The sequence below is a fragment of the Staurois parvus genome, unplaced genomic scaffold (assembly GCF_062004578.1).
Source record: "Staurois parvus isolate SC_StPar_1 unplaced genomic scaffold, SC_StPar_1.0 ptg000397l, whole genome shotgun sequence".
Lineage (NCBI taxonomy): Eukaryota > Metazoa > Chordata > Amphibia > Anura > Ranidae > Staurois > Staurois parvus.
The window spans coordinates 3,027,466-3,050,200 of NW_028318193.1; the positions used below are offsets into that span (position 1 = coordinate 3,027,466).

Sequence of the window (22,735 nt, forward strand, 5' to 3'; positions counted from 1 at the left end):
TCTCAAAGGATTGGATGTAAAGAAAAATCTCTCCAGCTGGGGTCACGGCATTACTAAAAAACCCTGAAGGTTCTTACAGTTCCTCACTCTATGCAAAATTAGAAAAAAAGATGTTTTGGCTGGTTTTTGGCTTTAAACATTCTACTGTAGTCCAGGGGTCTCCAAACTTTCTAAACAAAGCGGCAGTTTACTGTCATTCAAACTTTATGAGGGCCGAACTGTGGCCAGTGGGAGTAAAAAATGTCCTGTTGCTAAAGGGAAAAAACAATACTGCATCATTGGTATTAGGGAGAGGAACAGTGCCCCGTGGTTGGTGCCAGTGTAAGGAACACTGCCCCAAAGGCCTGATAATGGAAGGCAAAGGGCCCCATCTGGCCCCTGGGGCATAGTTTGGAGACAGTTGTTCTAGTCTGTAGTTGCAGAAGGCATCTGAAAATGTCTTCATGAATACCCAACATAACTTGAATGAAACAGGCCTGGTCAGACACCCCCCTCTCTTCCAGAGCAATATACTTGTGATGAGAGGCGCAGTTGATATTCTCTATGCCAACATAGAGCACTAGGTTCCGAGGGCAGAAAGTGAATTTACACTAAGACAAAAGCTATTTTAAGGTATCTTAAAGTACATATCATAATGGTGTTACATGACTATAAAAAGGAAAACCAGGTATGAGATTTGTTTTGAGTATTAAGCTTAAGAAAATAGGGATTGTAAAATAAATAATATCTAGGATAAGATGTCTGTATCATAAAATCAACTTTGGTAAATGATTATATGTAAGTTATATTTTTATATTTTACCCATAAATTGGTGTTTATGGTCCTTCCAGCTTTTCATATGTAAAATTAAAAAAAAAACAATGCACCGACTGAAGCAATACTTGCTGCTGACACACATTGAAAACAACTGAAGTAGAAAGGAAGATGTGACTTATTAAGCAACTTATTCAAATAAATTACTATGTACCTCGCTTCGGTGATAAATAAGACAAAAATACATGCTAATGGCACCATTCACCTCCACAGCCTTAGTCAACGTAATTGTGCTCTGTGGGTTTAATTTCCTGTGGCACTGCATTTAAATTTAGAAATGAAAGAAAAGCTTTGCTGATCAATTGCCGTACCCATGTAGGGCGCCTTTTCAGCTGTTGTTGACAACACCAAGTCTACAATACATTCCCTCTAAGCAGCAATGTTTCAAGAGTAAATGGAAAACATCTGAAGAAATGCTGGAGGCCCTGGGTCAGTTAAGGCCTAAGTTGATGGGCACAGTGGCATCAGTTTGAGATGTTTCTGAGATCATTAAAAGATATAACTGACCTGCAGTTGTTCTGCCTTCTGACTTGCATTTCACCTGCATCGAATGGGTTTGCAATCTCCTTGACTTTTATAGAAATGCAAAACCCTCCTATAGAAAACAAAAGACCTAAATGTGTCAGCCACTTGATCCACTCCTTCCCCACACACATCATCCATACATTCAACACACTTATATCTTCCTCAAGCCCATTCCCCTGCCCAGATAGCAGGTCAGTTCGATATTGAATGCTAGTCACAGACTGTTCTAGCAATATGACTTATCTGAGCATTACTAGTGGTGACTGTGTATTGCTGTTGGGCAAAATTGGTGTTATTGAAGTCTGCTCTGACAATTGCAAATATTGTCCACCATGCTGAAAATAAAATTTAAAATATTCCAAAAATGTGGTCACTACAATGTGTTTGCCTCAAAAAATATTGCTAATTTTATTTAAAAAAGTTTTTATAAAAAAAAACACTTTATTAAAAAAGTTGTTCACTTTACGGTCACTGGAAATTACAATGGGGCACTCTTTCTATCTGAAAGGAAAGACAATTAACCTCTGCCTTGGTGCACAGTGTTACCATTCAAAGTCTATGACACCCCAATGCATTTGCCTAGGTATGTTTGTTTTTGCGCACACAGCAAAAGAAATTTCCATTTGTGTCAAATTCCATTTAAACCTATGCCTGGAGAGAGTATATAACTGTTTAGAGTAGAAAACTTATTTATTCATTTCTTTTAAGGGGGATATTATAGCTATATATCTTCTGTATTAATCATCTCACATATGCATGTATTTTCCATTGTGTAGGCAACTCTCAGTATGTATTCCTGAGTATTCTTTGCTAAAATCATTTGCATGCACCACAGTCTTTGAGTGTTCACATGTGATAGAAATAGCTACACTTACTGCCTTATGTAACAACACAGAGCAAAGATTGTGCAAAGTGCACAACCTTACTCGTTGACTTCCCAATGCACAACCTAATTAAACACCACAGTGCTGTAACAACTTTTTTGTTTACCTTCCAGAAATTCTCCTACATTCAAGTCTTTTGAGGAACGTGTTGAGAATACAGTAACTTCACTGAAGGTAACTGCATGTCATTCAGTATGATCCACCCATTTACACAGCAGAGCACGGTGTTAAAAAATATCATGAGAGATACTATTGGGTAATTCTGACTGGCTTTGATTTGCTGAAGGGTTTGGACAATCTGGTTCAAAGTTTGACGAACCTGAATTTTGTTTGGAATTCCAATGAAGTTCTATGGAGGGAAAATCCAACTAATATATTATTATACCAGATTTACAGCATTAAGCAGCAACAGTTTGCGCAGCAATTTACAATATAAACGTAGACAGTACAGCTACAATACAATAAAATACAAGTGGGCTAAGAGGCCCTGTTCAAAAGAGCCTACACTCTAGTGAGGTAAGTGGTAGAAAAGGTAACAACTGTGAGGGATGGGCTCATGAAGGAATTAAAAGTTACGTAGTTAGGTGGAGACAGGATAGGCTTCCCTGAAGAGATGAGTTTTCAGGGATCACCTAAAGGTGACCAGAGTAGGAGATACAGAGGACAGATTAAGGTAGAGAGTTCCAGAGGATGGGAAAGGCACTGAAGAAATCCTGGAGATGAGCATGGGAGGAGGAGACAAGACAGGTAGATAGCAGGCGGTCTTGGGAGGATGGTTTGGGTGACATTTTGAGACAAGATTGGTGATGTAGCTCGGGGCAGAGTTGTGAATGTACTGAATGTTGTTAGTATTTTGAATTGAATTTGCAGGGAAATTGGAAGCCAATGGAGGGATTGACAGAGAAGGGAGGCAGACAGTGAGCAGTCGGGAAGGTAGATGAGTCTGGCAGCAGCATTCATGATGGACTGAAGGGGAATAGCCTGCTCAAAGGTAGGCCTAAGAGAAAGGAGTTGCAATAGTCAAGGTGAGAGATAACAAGGGAGTGAATATGTAGCTTGGTATTTCATTAGTTAAAAAGGGGCCAATTTTAGAGATGTTACAGAAGTGAAGTCTACAAGCTTTTAACAGTGATTGGATTTGGGGCTGAAAGGACACGTCAGATTTTAGGATTACACCTAGTACCCAGGCATGAGGGGAGGGACTGATAGCTGTATTATTGATCCTTAAGGAAAAGTCAAGGAGGAGGGCATGGGTGGAAGTTAATATTAGATGCTTAGTTTTAGAAAGATTTAGTCTGAGGAAGTGGTGTGACATTAGTAATGCAAGAGGAGTCTGAAGGAGTGAGGTGAGGAGTAGAGAGATAGATTTGGGTGTCATTGGTGTAGAGATGGTATTGGAAGTCATGGGAGTTTATCAAGTGACCAAGAGAAGAGGTGCAGATAGAGAAAAGAAGGTGTCCAAGAACAGAGTCTTGGGGGACCCCTACTTAAAGAGGAAGTGGAGAGGACTAGACAGGGTTGTAGGTAACAAATGAAGAAGAGCTGAAGGAGATAGGAAGACAACCAGTAATGAGCATAATCTTGGAGGCCAAGGGAGTGGAGTTTATTGAGGAGAAGTGAGTGGTCCACAGTATCAAAGGCCAAAGAAAGGCCTAGTACTAAGAGCATGGAGTAGTGGCTTTTGGATTTAGTAGTTCGTAAATCATTAGTGAGTTTGAGTAGAACAGTTTCTGTGGAATGCTGTGAGCAAATACCAGACTGTATGAGGTCAAGAAGGTTGTTTTCAGTGAGGTAGGAGCTCAGACAGTTGTAGACTAAGAAATATCAAGGGATAGTTGCGAGCGCTCTTGAAAGCTGCTATGCGCTAAAGGTAACCAATAAACCTCAAACAGACAAAATAAAATAAAGTGCAGCGCTAAAAATAGATACAAGTAAGTATAAAAAAAATATTCCAAATAATGCAATATGAGTACAAATAGTTCATAGAATGACTGTTAATGTGAACAGGAATCCTGTGTTCATCTAAAACTCGATGCTTGTGCAGTCAAAAATGAGGGGATTGCGCACTCACCGGAACGCATAGTAAAATGCGCATTAATGTATAAATATCCTGATGTCATCAAGGTCATCCAGATCTGGACAGGAATGAAGTGAAATCCCTCACTGGATGGGTCTGGATCCTGAAGCTTCTGTTGTATACTGGGAGGGTACCAGAGATCCCTTTAAGGGATGGACGGGTCAGCTAACCAGGTGTACAGAGGCTCCCTCTCTGGATACTGGGTATCTGAAAATTAATCGTCCCCGGGGAGTTAAAGCAAAGAGATCTCCATAGTGTAGTAAGACTAGTTTATTAGGGGTAAAAACATCCAGACAGTAACAGCAGGTATCCAGGTGAGATAACAATCTGTGTGTATCATAGGTATTTGGACTGACTGTCCTGAGTTAAAGATGGCTGCCGGAGCTCCACGTAGCTCTGGCGGCATGACGTCACGGCGTTATTGGCTCCTCCAATAGCCAATAAGGCTAAGTAAGTAAGTTTTTTATACTTACTTGTATCTATTTTTAGCGCTGCACTTTATTTTAGTTGTAGACTAAGCATTGTAAATGTTTACAGGTAAATGGGAGCAAGGAGATAGATCTTATGTTATTCAGGTTGGTGGAGTCCAGTGAGGGCTTTTGAAATATGGGTTGATCACTGCATGCTTTAGAGGTGTGGGGAAGGTGCCAGTAGAAAGGGGACAACTGAAGATGTGAATGAGAGACCATAGGACAGAAGAAAAGGGTGACCATAGTAGTTGTGAGGAAACATGATCCAGGAGATAGTTGGTTAGGTGGGCATCTGAGAAAAGTGTGATTACCTATTCAGTAGTAGCCAGTTCAAAAGAGGAAAGTATTGAATGTGCTGTTAGACAGGGTATGATAAGTGGGGAAGATATCTATACAATGGAGATGTCCTCATGAATTGCATCAATCTTGTTTTTGAAGTGATTGGATATCTCTTGAGCAGTGAGAATTCTGTCTACATTTTGGGGTATTGTCAAAGAAGGCCGTGAGCAGCTGAGCACATGGTGGACCTTAGCAATGCAGAAAATATTTTAAAAACATACTGTACAGTAGTGAAGGGCTCCTTTTAATCTGGCTTCGAGGGTGGCATGGGAAACCTCCAATCCTTTAAATTACATGCTTGGGAGTTGCCTTTAACCTATGGTGTTATGGAATAGTGTGGTTTTCACAGATGGTATCAGCGGCACTGTATTGTGGCATCACATACAGTCATGTGAAAGAATAAGTAGACCCCATATAAATTGTTGAATTTTTCAGCATATCCGAACAGGCAAAAAATATGGATAGACATGAAATAAAAGAAAAGAAAAAACACACTGTAAGGGCAAGCAGTGGTGGTGGTGGTAGAATTAAACAAAAATATGTAGCCCACTGTACTGCAATCCACAGTAAGTTAGTGCAATATAGCACTGTATAGCATCAACTCTCCATACATTAATGGTCAGCTCTCCCTACGCTACTCCAACAAATAGCTGGGAAACTATTCTTTTACAGTGAGAGGCCTGGCACACAACAAAGCCCCCATTTTTGGCTACTGTAACCCTGCTGATCACAGTTAAAAGGTTGAGTAGGGCATTATGGGTCCACTAAAAACTTATCTGACAAAGAGAGGGGAAATTTATTGGACACTGTACCATTTTCAGTTGTGTATACAAAGGTAAATCAAGCAACTAATGCAAATAGTACTGACATAGCTCCAAATGGCTCAAAACTGGTATAGTCCAGAACTAAATGTGAATAAAGCAGCTGGGCCAGATGGCTTACACCCAAGTGTCCTCACAGATTTGAGCTCTGTTATTTCAAAGTCATTGTTTCTCATTTTTAGAGACTCTTTAATGATTGGCTCGGTACCACTTGATTGGCACAAGGCCAAAGAGTTGCCTATATTTAAAAAGGGATCAAAGTCTTCACCAAATTACCACATACCAGTTAGTTTAACTTCTAAAGTCGGGAAGATACTTAAGAGTTTAATAAACCACATAGAAGAGATTTTTCTCTAGAAAACAATAATTGCCTGCATGTTCAACCATTCTTTTGTATTTTTGGCCAACTTTATTCTTTCAGCAACTGACATGATTATTAAAGTGTCTGATATAAATGTGCCTGTGTAGCCCAGTGGCTAATAATCAGATATAAACCTGTACTGGTCAGATGAATCTGATTGGTGGGTATCAGTAGATACAAAATGTTCTTACGCCAGATACTTTGATAAATTAAACCCAATATGTGTGCAGCTTGTAAAATATCATACACAGTAAGGGCCATGATCTAAATTCAGAGAAGTAAAATATGATACGCACATTCCTCACCCCAGACACCACCAAACAACTCATACACTCCCTCATCATCTCACGCCTGGACTATTGCAATTCCCTTCTCACTGGCCTACCCAAACGAACGCTATCCCCACTCCAGTCGATCCTAAACTCAGCAGCTAGACTCATCCACCTCAGCAACCGCTCCACATCTGCCTCCCCCCTCTGCCAATCCCTTCACTGGCTCCTGATTGCCCAGCGCATCAAATTCAAACTGCTAACTCTGACCTACAAAGCCATTCACAATGCCGCCCCAAACTACATAAGCGACCTGATACCCAAATACTACCCTACCCGTGCCCTCCGCTCCTCACAGGACCTCCTGCTCTCTAGCTCCCTGGTCTCCTCATCCCACGCCCGATTGCAGGACTTCTCTAGGACTTCCCCCATCCTCTGGAACTCCCTACCCAAATCCATCAGACTGTCACCTACCCTCCTCACCTTCAGGCGCACCCTGAAAACCCTCCTCTTCAGGGAAGCCTACCCCAACCTCACCTAACACCTGACCTCACCTAACAACTAACCTCCTCCACTCCTCCCACCACTCCATCCCCCACAGCCATCTCGTCCTGTGCCACCTTCCCCTCCCTCCTAGATTGTAAGCTCGAAAGAGCAGGGCCCTCGAAACCCTTGTGTATTGTATTGTTACTGTCTTGTCTCATGTTCTGTCCCCCTTGCTACTGTACAGCACTGAGCATACCCTTTGGCGCTATATAAATACTGTATAATAATAATATGAAATGGATAGAAGGTTAAAGATACCTTTTAACCACTTCTTGCACCAATAGAGAAACCACATGGAACTAAATTATGTAAACCATATTCATACTAAGGTACAGATTGTGGAATGCTTGAGCCTTTAACAGATGGTATATGAAAATGTGCATGGGTTTACAGGAAATGTGATTCAAAAAGTAGTACAAAATGTGAAGGCAATAAGCTATTTCGATGTTACCAAGGAAACCTCTTTCAGAGCTTTACAGAATTACAGTAGGTTTAAACAATGCCTTCATGCACAATAAATAGTTATGTCTTTGGTTTACTCTGGTGGAAAAAATTCAATTTTATCATGCGGTGCACTTACTTATCCTGCTGACTACAACTGTATCTGTATAGCGCTATACATATGATGTAGAGCTTCATTATTTAATGATTCAGTACAATAATATCAATTTTGTATGCATTCATTCTATTGAAATAAATAGTATATATTTAATGTAAAGGCATTTTTTTGGTTTTGGATAGTGTGTGAAAGGGTTAGAACCTCTGTCGAGTCTATATTGCTCTTTGTATTTTCATTGGGGAGATTTACTCTATTCGTCTAGGTAAATATTGACAGGAGACTGAACTAATGATGGCGGTGATCAGCGACTTATAGCGGGACTGTAGGACTGCGGCAGGCCTTCTGACACTGGGGGGAACTGACTTGGTGTCACTGACATCCCCAGTGATACCAATACAGTGATCAGTGCTAAATAAAAGCACTGACATTGTACTAATGGCACTGGGTAGGAAGGGGTTAACATGAGGGGCATTCAAAGGGTTAACTGTGTGCTGGGTGTGTTTTACTAGAGGGCGGTGGGTTGGTGCTTCACTGTAAGCACACTGCTCTGGATGGCTGTGCACAGAGCAGTGTGACCGAGCAGACAGGGAGGAGGACTGTTCATAAACAAAGCAGCCCTCCTCCCCATCGGAGATCCTCAGTAATCTCCGGGTGCCGGCTGGTAATTACCGGCCGGGACCGGTGATAAACAGCAGCGACCGCGAATGGTGGGACAGGTAGGGCCCCCCCCCACCCGGAGATGCTAAATCACGTATATATACGTAATTTTGCGCACCCCTGCCGCCCTGTAGCAGTGTACCTGCTTTTTATACTTTATCACTCTGGAAGGTTTTATCACCTTCTTGACCAGGCAATTTTTTGCTTTCAGCATTGTGTTTTTTTCACTGGCAATTGCTCAGTCATGCAACACTGTACCAAAATGAAATTTATATCATTTTTTTCACACAAATACTGTAGAGCTTTCTTTTGGTGGTATTTGCTTATCACTGGGTTTTTTCTTTTTTGCTATATATACAAAAAAATACCAAAAATTTAGTTTATAACATTTTGAAAATAAATAATCTTTCTTTATAAATTTAGGCCAAAATGTACTACATTTCTCTGGTAAAAATAATAAGTTTATAAAATTTAGTCTGTGTGAAAGTTATACAGTCTACAAACTATATATATATAAATTTGAAAACGGATCAATCCTGATGTACTGACGGCCTCTTTTTTAATTTCTTGAGGCCCTAAAATGCCAGGACAGTACAAATACACCCCAAATGACAGTCCATGGTATTTAGTAAGAGGCATAACATACTGTCACCAGTGCAGTACAGCAACATCATATGACTGGTGCAACAGTGATCAGGGATACTGACTGGTGAAAGTATGTAAAAACATAATTTTGTTTTTTTTTTTAAATTCAATTTTTTAAAACTTTTTTTTCATCATAGTGACATTGTACTACTCTAGGAGGATGATCAGGGATTTTTTTGTACACTACTATTGCTTATAACAGTGATGATCACTTCATGACAGCTTGGTTACTATTGTGATGCTGTGATTGGCTACACCTAATCACATGGTACAGGGTGCAAGGTACCATGTGATAGCTGTGGGCCAATCACAGCATCATAACAGCAAGCTTCCATGTATGAAAGCCATTCATGGCAGTTTTGCTTACATTGTAATCATGTGATGACATAATGCTCCGGACGCTTACAGCTCCTGGATACCCAGTGCCTGTGTCCACCAGGGGGCGTACCAGTGTGCATTTGCTAGGTGACATATGGGTATGTCGCCTAGCCTGTAGTTAATGTACTGTGGGTGGGTGGCAATTGGTAAAGAACCATGGAAGCTGTGCCCGAAAAAGGCAGGCAGAGCGCAAACAAGTTACCAGTATTGACTGTGATCTCCCTACAGCTGCATTTTCCACTTTTTTGACTTGCCATGTTTTGTTCAGCACTATGTCTTTGTGGAGATAGCCATCGTGGTGGGGGAAGGGTTTGGAGAACATTGAGCAACACATTAATGTCATCAACAAATATCCCTCCAAATCTCCTGAGACCAGCAGCCGGAGGCAGTAGTGCCTTGGTTCGCACACTACAGATATACAGCTATGTGGCTGTAGACACAGGAGTGCCTAGGCACCCTCACAAATGCTCTGCTATTTTTAAGGAGTAACTTGAGACAAAACTTAAGTTTAAAGTATTGCTTATGCACACATTTTGCTAAATGTTAAAGCCGATCCCCAGCTTTACTCTCACTTTAAATAGTTTGTTTGGGCCAAACTGGTCTAAAATAACTATTTCCCACACTACCAGGTGAACCCATTGGGCTTGCTGTATAAACTGTATGTAGCCTCAGCCTAAAGCCTTGTGTTGCGGCTTTGGGACGCGAACATCCCATTCCACGTCTGAAACAAAATTGTGTTGGGCTGAGTGGTGCTCATTCATAGGCAGCTTTTTATTTCTAAATAAATACAAAGATTCCTCTGAATGGCTGAGGCGGAGATTGCGTTATCCAGATTAATTCAGAGAACACAAAGCTGCCTATGAATGGCTGAGCACCACTCAGCCCGACTTAGTTTTGTATCCGGTGTAAAATGAGATGGTCACGTCCCACAGACAGAACTGAAGGCTGTATACTATATGTAGCCGAGGCTGCATGTAATTTATATAGCACCCCAGTTGGTGCACCTGTTAGGGTAGGAAATAGTTTGATGGAGCCAAGGTGGCCCAAATGAACTATATAAAATTACAGCAAACCTGGAAATCTGCTTTAACTACAACATAGAAAATCATCATGTTTTGACTTCAAGTATGATGGAGCTTAACACAGGATCTGAGATAACTTAAAAATAAATCAATTGCTCTGCCTGCGTTCTCATATGAAAAATAAAATAGCAGGAATGTACAGACTCCAAAAAATATGACAAAGGATGCATGTAATGCTACAGAATTGTAACTGACCGCAGTTAAAGGAAAACTTTTACTGGATCTTACAGAAAACTCAAGTGTGTAGGATGGAGAAAATAGGATGTGGAAGCTCTGGTGAAAATGAGTGCAACTGCACTTGCAAAGTCTACTTGCCCTTAGTAAATTTACCCCAAAGACAACAAAAGAAAAACAGACAGAGGATTCTAGCCCTTCCTTATGCTTTCAAAAGCTAAATAAAATGTATTGGCTGGAGTTGGGCTTAATAAACATGAAGAAGGGGTGGGTCAAAAAAGGAGTTTTTACTGGTCTTGGGTAAAAAAATATGATTGTTGTGCCTAAGCCAAAACAATTTTGTTTTATATTGATATCAATTTTTAATTGTATTTACCGTTGCAGGCTAAAGTAGGATCAACAAACCAAACCCAAGGAAGCTTTGAAGAAGTTCTGAGCTCTACTGCCCATGCTAGCGCCCAGAGTTCACTGGCTGGCAGCCTTCTGCCTGAAGCTGATGAAGAACTACAGTGATGGCATCTACTAATAATACATATAGCTGCTCAGTCAACACCTTGCCTCTTGCAAAATACTGTCATAAATTCAGAAATGTGTATGTTTGTTTCCCTCCAAAAAAAGTAATGGTGTATAAATTTTTGTTCTGAACCAAAATAGAATAGTGTCTCTTAGTATAGGGGACATTGAGTAGTAATTAGATTTAAAATATCTGAAAAGATATCTTCTGAACAGTTGTATTCACTTAATGCACAATTCCACTTGTGATATTACTTGCTTATAGAAAAAGCATGTAATGTTCAGGAAAGATTTCAAACCAAATTCAACTAAGGTATATATATTCCAGATGTATCAGAACAAAAGCTGTTTAATATCTTGACATTTATTGCTTATTCATTGTTCATTCTAAAGCAGCTATAGCCTAAGTAGAACATGTCCCCTGACAGCAGATGCAGAGAGGGACCTTTTCTCTCTGTGGGGAAGCAGTGGTCTTTCTTCAGAGGTCCAGCATTCCCCCTATTGAGCCAGACCTATAGCTCTGCATTCAGCAAAGCTCAAGCAATCAGCTAATTGGAAAGCTCTAGTTCTGACATAGCAAGGGATGTGTAAGAACCTCTGCAGAGAGATCACTGCTTTCCCACAGAACAAGGGCCCCACTCTGCAGCTGATGGCAGGGGTTAGGCTTTTCTACTCTACGCTTCAGGAAAAAAAACAAACCGTTAAACCCGTAGTTAAAAAAATAAATACAATGTGTGTCTCTTGTGCTGCTGTCTCTTGGTTTAGGTGAAATCTTCCTCCTAGAATGCCCCCTACCCCCACTGCCATAATCTTCCAGTACGCAGTGGCTAACAGAATTAAGGGAGCTGTGACAGGAGTGCTCAGCTATACTTGTCCTTTCCTCTCACCTCTTCCATAGAAACCGTATTACAACTTCTATGAAAGAAATGTGACTTTTGAATGGAGGACAAGCAGATGATTGAAAGGTTCGCCCCCTCATATTTCATTTATAGAGGCTGTAGTATGGCTTCTTCTGTTTTGATGCACCTGGAATATATTTAGCTGATTTAAATGGGTAGTTTTGGCTTTAAAAGCTCATGCCCACAAACAATTAAAATCTGTTGCATAAATGAGGCCTTAAACAATGCATATTCTTGTGCAGTTCATCCTCAACAATGAACTGTAACGCTCACTAACCCTAACAAGTCCTTAGAGAACATTAGATTTAACTATTTGTGTCTGTTAAATGGCTATAAGCCTAAATGATAACAAAAAAATAATAGCAATGATTAAAGGAGAGGTATAGCCATAGCTATTTGAGCCCTACTTCCCCTTGGGATCACAGGAGTGAAGTTTGTTCTGCACTCTTGTGACCTGTTTTCAGTTAGCAGTGGGCTTTACCCCCCACTGTCGGCTGATGTCACATAGCTCATCCAGACTCTGGAAAGATCCCAACTTTAAAGTTGGGATCCGCTAAGATGTCTTGACTGGCAGCTGGCTCAGCCTCTTAGCGAGTTGATAAGAGCCTGAGCCAGCCACTTCTACCCCCTCAGCAGTCCAGCGCTCCAATGATTGCTGGAGGGGCAGAGCAGAAAGCTGGTGACTGCTAGGCACCAGCTCTCTGCTCACTGAAGGCTGAGAACTGAGTGATCAGTGGTCTGCTTGGTTCTCAGTTTTAGAAGTGGTGGGGGACAGATGCAGCATCAGATTGATATTGCAGCCACCTAGGCGAGTATACATTTTATTTCAGCAAACGCATACTTCTCTTTTATTTCCAGTTGGATGAAAAGGCAATAAATGTAAAAGGGTAAGTCTCTGTGATTGCTATTTTTTTTAACTTTAGAAATACATGCTATAAATGGTTTATGAAGATCACAAAAGTTTGGGTGGAGGGGAATAAGGTATATTTGTATCTAGTATTTTACTTTCCTCAGTACTCCTGTTACTCTCATTTTATCTTGTAATAGTCCAGCACTAAACATCACCTGTCCCAATCAATAATATTCCATTACAGCAGTGGCAGCAAATGCAGCATTTTACTGTATGGGCTATTGCCTGGGTGAGGTCTGGCAGGAGAGGTGCAATGCACATTTCAGCACATTACAAGGTTAACTATGTTTTCCCTAACTTTACTTGAAGTGTCAAATAGTGATACTTCATCCATGTCTTGACAGAGCAGTGTGGTGCTTTCTCTTCAGGCACACGAGTTACCATTCAGTTGGCTGTGGAGAATTGCAGCATGTCTGACCAGCATTGTGATGTGAACGAGACACACACACACACAATAGTCCTATGTACCCTAGATGTGAACAGCATTTGTTTGATCAAAAAAGCGCAGGTCACTGCCTATAGTGTAAACGTACTCGAACTCATAAAACGTATTTTAGATACTGCATTTCTATACCTAGTTACCTATTTCTTCCAAACAATTCACAACTGCAATGCCAAACTGAGCCATTTGTTATACTTTGTGTCAATATTTTATACTTTAAATCAGACATAGAATGTAAGAAAGTGCAGGTTAAGTCAAACAGTGAAATGGCATGAGGTGTGCAGTTGCAATGACTCCTTACCCTTAAAATGATCACTGTGTTCTTATGTCCAAGTTCATTGGCAAGTCCTGACATCCATGATATACATACTTTATTTATGCTATAAACCAAGACCATAAAATGTATTATTTTATCCCAGTGATGTGTCAATTTACATTGCTAAAATCTGCTGTTTAACTTTATTCTATATCGTGTCATTTTACTGTCTAGGTATGACATCTTTGGCCCTCTAACATGAATCTAGAAACAAAACCTGGTTATGTGACCTTGCCGTGAGTTACAGTAGATGCACCTATAATCTGAAAGCATTCACTCCAACACAGGATTTTAAAATGAGAGCTGATTTTGCCAGACACAGAATATTTCTTTTTTTGGTTTAAAATGTTAGCAAATACAGGGCTACTGTTCATAAGTACAATGTTATAGTGCAAAAATAAGCAAACAAAGATCCTAAGGCTCCATGTACACGGGACACTTCTGAACGATGGAAACTGACTGCTGGAAAACGTAGGTTTAAAAACGTCTGTTTAGCCACGTTTGCATACCACATTTATGAGCGTTTGCGTTTAGAAACGTTTTTTAAAGATAACTTCAGGAGACCTTCCAAAATGCCCAGAATGCACTGAAAAACAGTAAAAAGTTAACTATTTCAGACATTTTGAGAGAAATAGAGAGAGCAGAAGCAGAGAGAGCAGTATTTGTTGAGATTAGCTGTTTTTTTTTTTTGTGGTGTTTGGATATGTTCTAGCTGATTTCTGTGCAGAAATTATTGCGGCAATGTCTAACATATTTTCTTTCATGCAAAACCTCAATGTATGGTGTACCAGGTCTATTGGAGTACCGGGAAAATGCTTTCCATGCATTTTTCATGATGAAAAAAGGCTCTGGACAGCATCTGGAAATGGAAGAGTTAAAAAAATGTTTCATACGCATATGCTTATAAATGCAGTTAGCCACGTTTACAAGCGTTTGGCATTTGAAACGCTGATGAAATCTACTCCTGAACGCACGTTTTCTGCGTCCAAAGAAATGACTGTAAACTCAATTGCCTGTAAACAACGATGTGTACATGGACACATAGGAAAACATTAGGGTGAGTTCAGGGGCTGCTGAAAAAAAAAACGATGAACAGCTCCTAAACGTAAGTTTATCAGCTGCAGTGTACATGAGCCCTTATTTTGAGAGAAATAAACTTCCAGAACACCACAAAGCAGGGATGTAAGGAATCTGTCAATCATCCTGTTTTGAAAAGTAAAATGTTACATTTTGAAGAATTTAAAGGGCTTGCAGTCTCAGTGTCCAGTCCTAGATTTTGCATTATCGTACATGTCCATTAGCAACAAATGCAGAGTAAATTAATACATTTTCTTCTTAAAATCAGTAAGTTATGGAGATGCTTTCTCTGTTTTAAATCAAGAGAAATGCAAAGGATTAGAGGTAGCAACAGCTTTGGAATCTGTTTCTAGGAAGGTAAATTTTGATTACCATCAACTGATCCCAATGAAGAGCAAAGCAAAAGGTTAACATAAAGCACTTGTATTTAGGGTATAACATGTTCCAGCAGCCCCCTTACTCCTGAGCCCCCATATCCTGTGACAGCGAGTGAGTATTCCTCTCCCCTGCAGCCGCTGTCGCATTTAAAACAGGTGCACCTGTGCAGGGCTCAGCTTGCAAAGCTGCATCATTCATTCACAGAGATCTGAGGAAAAAAAAAACTTTTTTTGTTTCATAAAGGTTTAAACAAATACACATTCTTTCACCTGCAAAATTGTGAGCATTTAATATTTTTTAGTTAAAAAGTAAACCTAGCCTTTAAAGAAATTCTGGCAGCATTGCATCAAATATCTTCCCAGAAAATTGCAGGTGCATTTAAGATGTTTTGTGCATGCTATTTACTTGTAAAAGCTCCATTGTGTAGATATTCAAAATCCCTGAGACTGCTTCTAGGCACCACCTTCTGAGATGTGATGTCAGCAGTGGCCAGAGTGGTCAACTAAGTTACATTCTATAGTATTCTTCTTCACTCTTTCCCTGGAAGAGGAGAAGCAGAAGAGCTTGGCCAGTACAGACAATAATTAGACACTTCCAGAAGACTGTAGAGTTATAGCAAGAAGTGAGGGGGCTGTTCTCATGAATTTACTAGGTCTACTGAGTAAAAAAGATATAGAAAATAAAAATAATTTACAATAATAGGATGATCATGCATTACAGGACACAGGTTTATATAAACCATTATGACTAGGAGATCAAAAAGAAATCAAACTGAGAGGTGGGCAACACAGCAATGTCAACAGGCCCACTTAACAAATGGATTAAGCAGGCTCAACAAGGTTAGAGTAGCTAGTAGAGCCTTATGTTCGAAACTGGCATCTACATCCACCGGGTAGCGTTTAACAAACATGTGAACAGAAGCCCAGGTGAGAAACAGAAGCAAAATATAAGAAACAGGTCCCTGATGCTAAAAAGCCCATTAAGTGCTAACAGATCTGGTAGAATGTGCCAACAGGAAAAGGGAGAAACCCTATCTTTCACAATATAGTCTCTACCAATAAATTGTCTGCTCCGCCTAGCAATGGTGGTGCATAAAGTATTCTTCATCAATCAAAGGAATCTGAATTCCAAAAGGAATCAGAAGCTGAGATGTAAACTATGTCCAGACAGTACAAGGGAATTTCCTTAGAATGCTTCAGGACAAGACAAAAGGAAGGAAGGACAATATTCTGAATAAGGTATAAGGCAGAGAACACCTTGGAGAGAAAGGATACTTTTGGCCTCAAAACTACGTTGTCCCCGTGCAACACTAAAAGTGGTTCTTTACAGGACAAGGCTGCTAATTCAGCTGCTAAAAAGATCAGCCAAGTTCCAGATTTTTCCCTTTATGTTACTCAAGGCCAGTTGTCTGTCCAGACCAAACCAGAGGGAATAAAGAAGTCATACAGAGTTCATTCATGAATAATAGTTCCTTGCCTTGCAGTATGCAAAATAAATCTTCCAGGTGTGATGGTAGACTGCAAGATGTAGACATCATAGCCCTTAAGAGGGTAAAAATGACAGAATCTAAAAGGCCGATGTCTTCAGGATCATGCCTTCAACAGCAAAGTAAGTTAAAACAGCAACAATGAAGTAGGATGGGACACTGGCGTTTTGAACAGGAGGTCTGGGTGATCTGGAAAAACCCACAGAGCATCTACCAGGAGTTTGAGTATAGCTGAATAACCATATCCTCCATGGCCAATTTGGTGCGATGGGGATTACCGGAGTGCCTGCCATCCAAATCCTGCGAAGTAGGTGAGGGAGATTCTGGAAGGATGAAAAAAGGTCAGGCTTAACCTTGGCATTGTTAGACTGGATTCTTGTCAGGTCTCCTTGTTGACGATTCCAGTGTTGAATGGACTATCAATATGCCCTGAGTTCCAGAATGTGATTGGAAAGAGAGCTTCCTCCGGTGACCGTGTGAAGAGGGGGATATCGTGAGAACCTTCCTTGACTGGGGAGGAAAGGGTTTACCATGACAATTCACCATGCTAAGGAGAATCAGTGTGTTTTTTCCAGGTTGCCAGAATATTGAGTCGCAATGGTCTGGAGTGAAGCTGTGTGCGGCACAGCCTTGAAGAAGTCAGCTGTGAGACCCAATACCCTCACGCTTGCACAAACCTAGGTCTACTTCCAAGCTGGAGGACCTAGGCTTTAGAATGAAGGGATAGACGCTCGGCCTACGGCAGGAATATCTTGGACAGGGTTGTGTCTAGGGTCAGGCTTAGATAGTTCAATCAGTAAGATGGTTCAGCAAATGCAGAAGTTGGTGAGAGGGAATCTCGGATGCTCTGCAGCATTTATACCATCTGCCAAATGAGATCGTTGGGGACAGGGAGGACTAATTCTTCAGCACAAAATTGTCCAAATACGTCACAATATGAATCAACTGAGCACAGAGCAGAGCCAAAATCAGGACTTGCACCTTGTAAAAACCCAAGGTGCTATGGAGAAAGCTAAATTGAAAGGCGACAAATTGGTAATGCTAATTACGCACTGCAAACCCCAGATGCTGTGCTGCTGTAGAAATATTGGAATGAATAGAAAAGAATCCCTGATATCTACGGATGCCATGTAAACCTCTGCAACAAAGGAGGCAATGACTTACCTGGCATTTTTCATGCATAATTTTGAACCCACAGAAACAAGAATTTTAGAATGGGCAGAAATACTTAATTCAGCCGTGGAAATGTAAAGAGGTTCAAGTAGAAAGTTTGGAATTAATCCACTGTAAGTCAGGAGGCTTGCCTATTGTTATGCGGAATGGGATAGTTGATATCAAAAAGCAGGGATAGTGTGAAAATCCAACTTGTAGACAGGGCAAATTACATTATAGAACCAGGATTCTAAGATATATTTGGACCAGAAGGCCTGGGAAAGCTGATAGACATCCTCTTAGTCTGAAAAGTGAAGGTTCCTCATCGCTTTGAAGAGCTACTGGCACAAGACTTGGCTGGAATGGAGGACCATACCTTCCTTCTCTTTCCTTGTCTTAAACTTGCCATTGGAAGACTTAAGAAGGATGAAAGGAACCATTTCTAACCTCAGTTGTAGAAAACCTGTTGGAAAGGACATAAGCCTATTTTTTCTAGAGGAGTACTCTTACCCCCTCTGATATTTTTGAATGCCCAAGGAAGGTCTAGACAGTATTTGCCTTCAAAAAGTAACCACTTAAGGCTGTTCTAGCATGAGAGCTCAGCTGACTAGCATTTAAGCCAGAGAACTCTGAACAGGTGGATAGAAAAAAAAAAAAGACTCATCCTGGAAATTTGGCAAAGTGCGTCAGCGAAAGGTATTCACACAGTAGTGCAGGCCATGGGTAAAATGTTCAACTGACTGTGGACAGGAGCATTCGTAAAGATGGAACTAGGGTTATAGGCCATTTGTTTAGTCCAGACAACAATGGTCTGACAGACTGCTATTGATGCAACTGCAGGTCACATGGCAGGGCCCTCCAAGGAAAAGAGCTTTAAAGACAGCCACTAACCTGTTATCTACCAAGTCTTTGTGCATAGTGAGCATTTTATTAAGCCAAGAAATGACAGTATGCACCACAGGAAGTGGCCACTTAGGAAGCAAACTATCCTCAATAGGATATTGTTAGGTGAAATGTTTTGGAAGAGAAATTGTTTTTTTTTCGCCTGGTAAGGCCAATCCCCATACAGGACAGGCTGTACCAGTGAATAGACCAGTAAGGTTTTGTCTAGTTTAGGGAATTTAAGTGACCCTGCACTGGACACCTTAGGGTGTGCATTTGGGTGAAATCTTAGTAATATGGATGTCATCCTGATCCAATGCCTCCTCAAGAGCTACCTGTTCCTCAGGCACTATGTACAGCTGATCCTTTTCCCCTATTAATTATGGCTTGCCATGTCCTACGGCTGGGTACAAATGGAAATAGATTGTACTTTTAGGTATGGGGGGAGCATGAAACTCACCTTTCTTTCCATTTGACCATGCTGGTGCTTGGCCACTCAAATTGAAAGGGAGATATGTGCAGCTTGATAGAGCGGCAAATTCAAGTTTGTGGCGCTCTTATTTTAAAGATTTTACCCTCAAAATACACAGTTCAAAAAAAATTAAAAGAACACTTTGAAATCACATCAGATCTCAATGGGGACAAATATCAAGCTGGATATCTATACTGATATAGACTGGGAAATGTGTTAGGAACATAAGGATGCCCCATCAATTGATAGAAATGAAAATTATCAACCTACAGAGGACTGAATTTAAAGACACCCCAACAATCAAAGTGAAAAAATGATACAGCAGGCTAGTCCATTTTGCTGAAATTTCATTGCAGCAACTCAAAATGCTACTCAGTAGTTTGAATGGTCCCCATGTGCTTGTATGAATGCATGCCTGACAGCATTGGGTATGCTCTTAATGAGATGATGGATGGTTTAATGGTGTATTTCCTTCAAATTCTGGACCAGGGCATCATTGAGCTCCTGGACAGTCTGAGTTGCATCTTGGCATCATTGAATGGACCAAAACAGGATATCCCAGAGGTGTTCTATTGGATTTAGGTCAGGCGAGTGTGGGGGCCATTCGATGGTATCAATTCCTTCATCCTCCAGGAACTGCATGCATACTCTCGCCACATGAAGTCGGGCATTATCATGCACCAGACAGAACCCACTGCACCAATGTAGGGTCTGTCAATGGGTCCAAGTATTTCATCCCAATACCTAAATGGCAGTCAGGGTGCCATTGTCTAGCCTGTAGAGGTATGTGCGTCCCTCTATGGATATGCCTCCCCAGACCATCACTGACCCACCACCAAAACAGTTATGCTAGACGATGTTACAGCCAGCAAAACGTTCTCCATGGCTTCTCCAGACCCTTTCATGTCTGTCACATGTGCTCAGGGTGAACCTGCTCTCATCTGTGAAAAGAACAGGGTCGCCAGTGGCGGACCTCCCAATTCTGGTGTTCAATGGCAAATGCCAATCAAGCTCTATGGGGCCGGGCAGTGAGCACCGGGCCCACTAGAGGACATCAGGCCCTCAGGCCAGCGTCATGAAGTCTGTTTTTGATTGGCTCGGAGACATTCACACCAGTGACCTGCTGGAGGTCATTTTGAAGGGCTCTGGCAGTGCTCATCCTGTTCCTCCTTGCACAACGGAGAAGATACCGATCCTGTTCATTGGTTAAAGACCTTCTACAGCCCTGTCCAGATCTCCTAGAGTAACTACCTGTATCCTGGAATCTCCTCCATGCTCTTGAGACTCTGCTGGGAGACACAGCAAACCTTCTGGCAATGGCACATATCCTGGAGGAGTTGGACTGCCTGTGCAACCTCTGTAGGGTCCAGGTATCGTCTCATGCTACCAGTAGTGACATTGACCCTGGCCAAATGCAAAACTAGTGAAAAACAGTCAGAAAAGATGAGCAGAGGAAAAAATGTCAGTGATCTTCACCTGTAAAACCATTCTTCTTTTGGGGGTTGTCTCACTGTTACCCATCTAGTGCACCTGTTGTTAATTTCATTAAAACCAAAGCAGATGAGAACTCAAGCAAATCAATTCAACATTAACAGCATTGTAAAAAAAAGATGTGGATCCATCACTTTTAACGCAGATTCAAAACAACAAAATCTTTTTTGATAAATGTTGTCAACCAGAAATTATAAAAGAAAAATATATGTGCATAAAAAAATCTTTCCATAGCTTGATAAAAGCGTCTTTAGGACAAACAGGTCATTTACTTAGTCTTCTTCCTAATAGGATGGAAACTGCAACACCTATCTTAACTATTTGGCTAGACTTTTGCTAGTTGTCTGGCTTTTATGCTGGTTCTCTAGCTTTTGTACTTTTAAGTCAGTGACCTAGAAACAAACATGCAGAAAAGAACTCTTATCATTAGTTTGAATTGCCTGCTATGTATACTTGTTCCAGATCAGTAATGCAAAGTATCAAAATGAGACAACCAAGCAACTAGTATTTTAAGAAGTTCACCCTAATGCCTTTAATTATAGGTTGAATAGCTATATGGAGTTGCCGCTTTTACTCTTGGGCATCCCAGTTTTTTTTCAGCGGAACAAGGTCACCTGTGTGGCTCTGCAGGTAATCAAATGTACATATATCAGTGTAATATTGGACCGTATATAGCAGTCAGTTAACATATCTACTAGCTTCACATTCTATACTAGAGCATAGTCTAGGTTGAGTGTCCTGTCAATGAAATAACTATTTACATAAATATAAGGGATCAATGCAAATAATCATAAAAAAATGTTTGCACTCATTATTATGCATCTACATAGATCATTATGTGCTATCTGGAACACTAAAGGCAAAATGGGCAACAGATGTCATATCCTGTTTAATAGTGTCCCCTACTAAAAGCTGTCTTTGTTTACATTACCTCAAATGCAGAAGATCATCATATCTTTTGTGCAACATTCTACCCAGGACACTCTGTTAGAAGTGGCATTTACAGAGTGCTTAGCGCGGGAAAGTCATGGTATAATCCCCAAGTGGACCCACAGAGAGCAATAGCAAGCTGATATTTTTTTAATCCTTTATTAAAATAAAAAGTTTTAAAAAAAGTAAGTGATCCAGTTTAACACATTCAATACTGTTAGTATGTGATATTTAAGGAACAATTAGAACATTTTCTAGCAAGTTGGAAAACAAATCTGCAGCATTCCCTCTCCTAGTAGAAAATGTATGTAAGTAGACATAACCTACACCAGATATTTTACAGATATAACGAACGCCAGAATTCTATGTGCCAAATGCAGAGGTTTTGAAATGTTGACAAGTTTAAAGCACTTTCTCTATTTTATTTCATTAGATTCATATCAATGGAAATTGTGTGACTGAAATTTCTATACTGTGTTTGTATCAAAGTTACTTGGAAATTGACTTATTTTGCTTGACTAAATCATGTGGCAACTAGTACGCTTATGTTGTGTTTACTGTGAAGAGTAAAAAAAAAATATTTTATAAAAATATGAAAAATAGTTTGATCAGGAGTTTTATGTATACCAAATGAATATTCTTATTAAAGATCTCTTGGTTTCAGAGCAAGTGGTGTTTGAATTTGTATCAAATGTGTGTTTCATGTAATATGCAAAAAAGTGTTTGTGTGTTAAACGAAAATACAGAGACCTCTATTACAAAGTCATCAGAAAATTCTACCTAACTTTGGCTTTTTAAGTCACTGACTAGGAACAAGAGTACAGCAAGTTAGGTCAGAGTTCCTAATTTATATAACTGTTCAGGATCAGTGGCTCAAATAGAGAAAAGAACATGAAACAAAAATGGAGCTTCTACCAATAGCAACTGATCAGGTTTCACTTTTTTAATAAAAATTGTGATCTGCTGCTACGGACAAGAACTTTTTTTAATAACAGTTTTTAAAGTGGTCACCATGACAGTCAGGCAAGGTTAGCAACTGCAGCCCACACATTTCTCTACTGGCATATTTCCTATAATACACTGCAACCTCTTGAGTTCATTGTGACTGGTAGGGGTTTATTTACTAAAGCTGGAGAGTGCAAAATCAGACTCACTTCTGCATAGAAACCAATCCGCTTCCAGGTTTC

The 22,735-nt window shown here is 40.4% G+C and overlaps 1 protein-coding gene across 3 annotated transcripts in view; it reads left to right on the forward strand.

Annotated features, from left to right (window-relative positions):
- Positions 1-22,735, forward strand: part of TPD52L1 (TPD52 like 1) — a 202,160-nt gene that overhangs the window by 125,003 nt on the left and 54,422 nt on the right. For 2 of the 3 annotated variants that reach the window (XM_089686439.1, XM_089686440.1), the window contains 2 exons: positions 2,336-2,396; positions 10,985-22,213. In XM_089686439.1, coding sequence (XP_089542565.1) covers positions 2,336-2,396; positions 10,985-11,113 — 190 coding nt within the window. In that variant the 3' untranslated portion in view covers positions 11,114-22,213. Of the gene's footprint in view, positions 1-2,335; positions 2,397-10,984; positions 22,214-22,735 lie in introns of those variants that run through there. The other variant, XM_089686441.1, reaches the window with a different exon arrangement.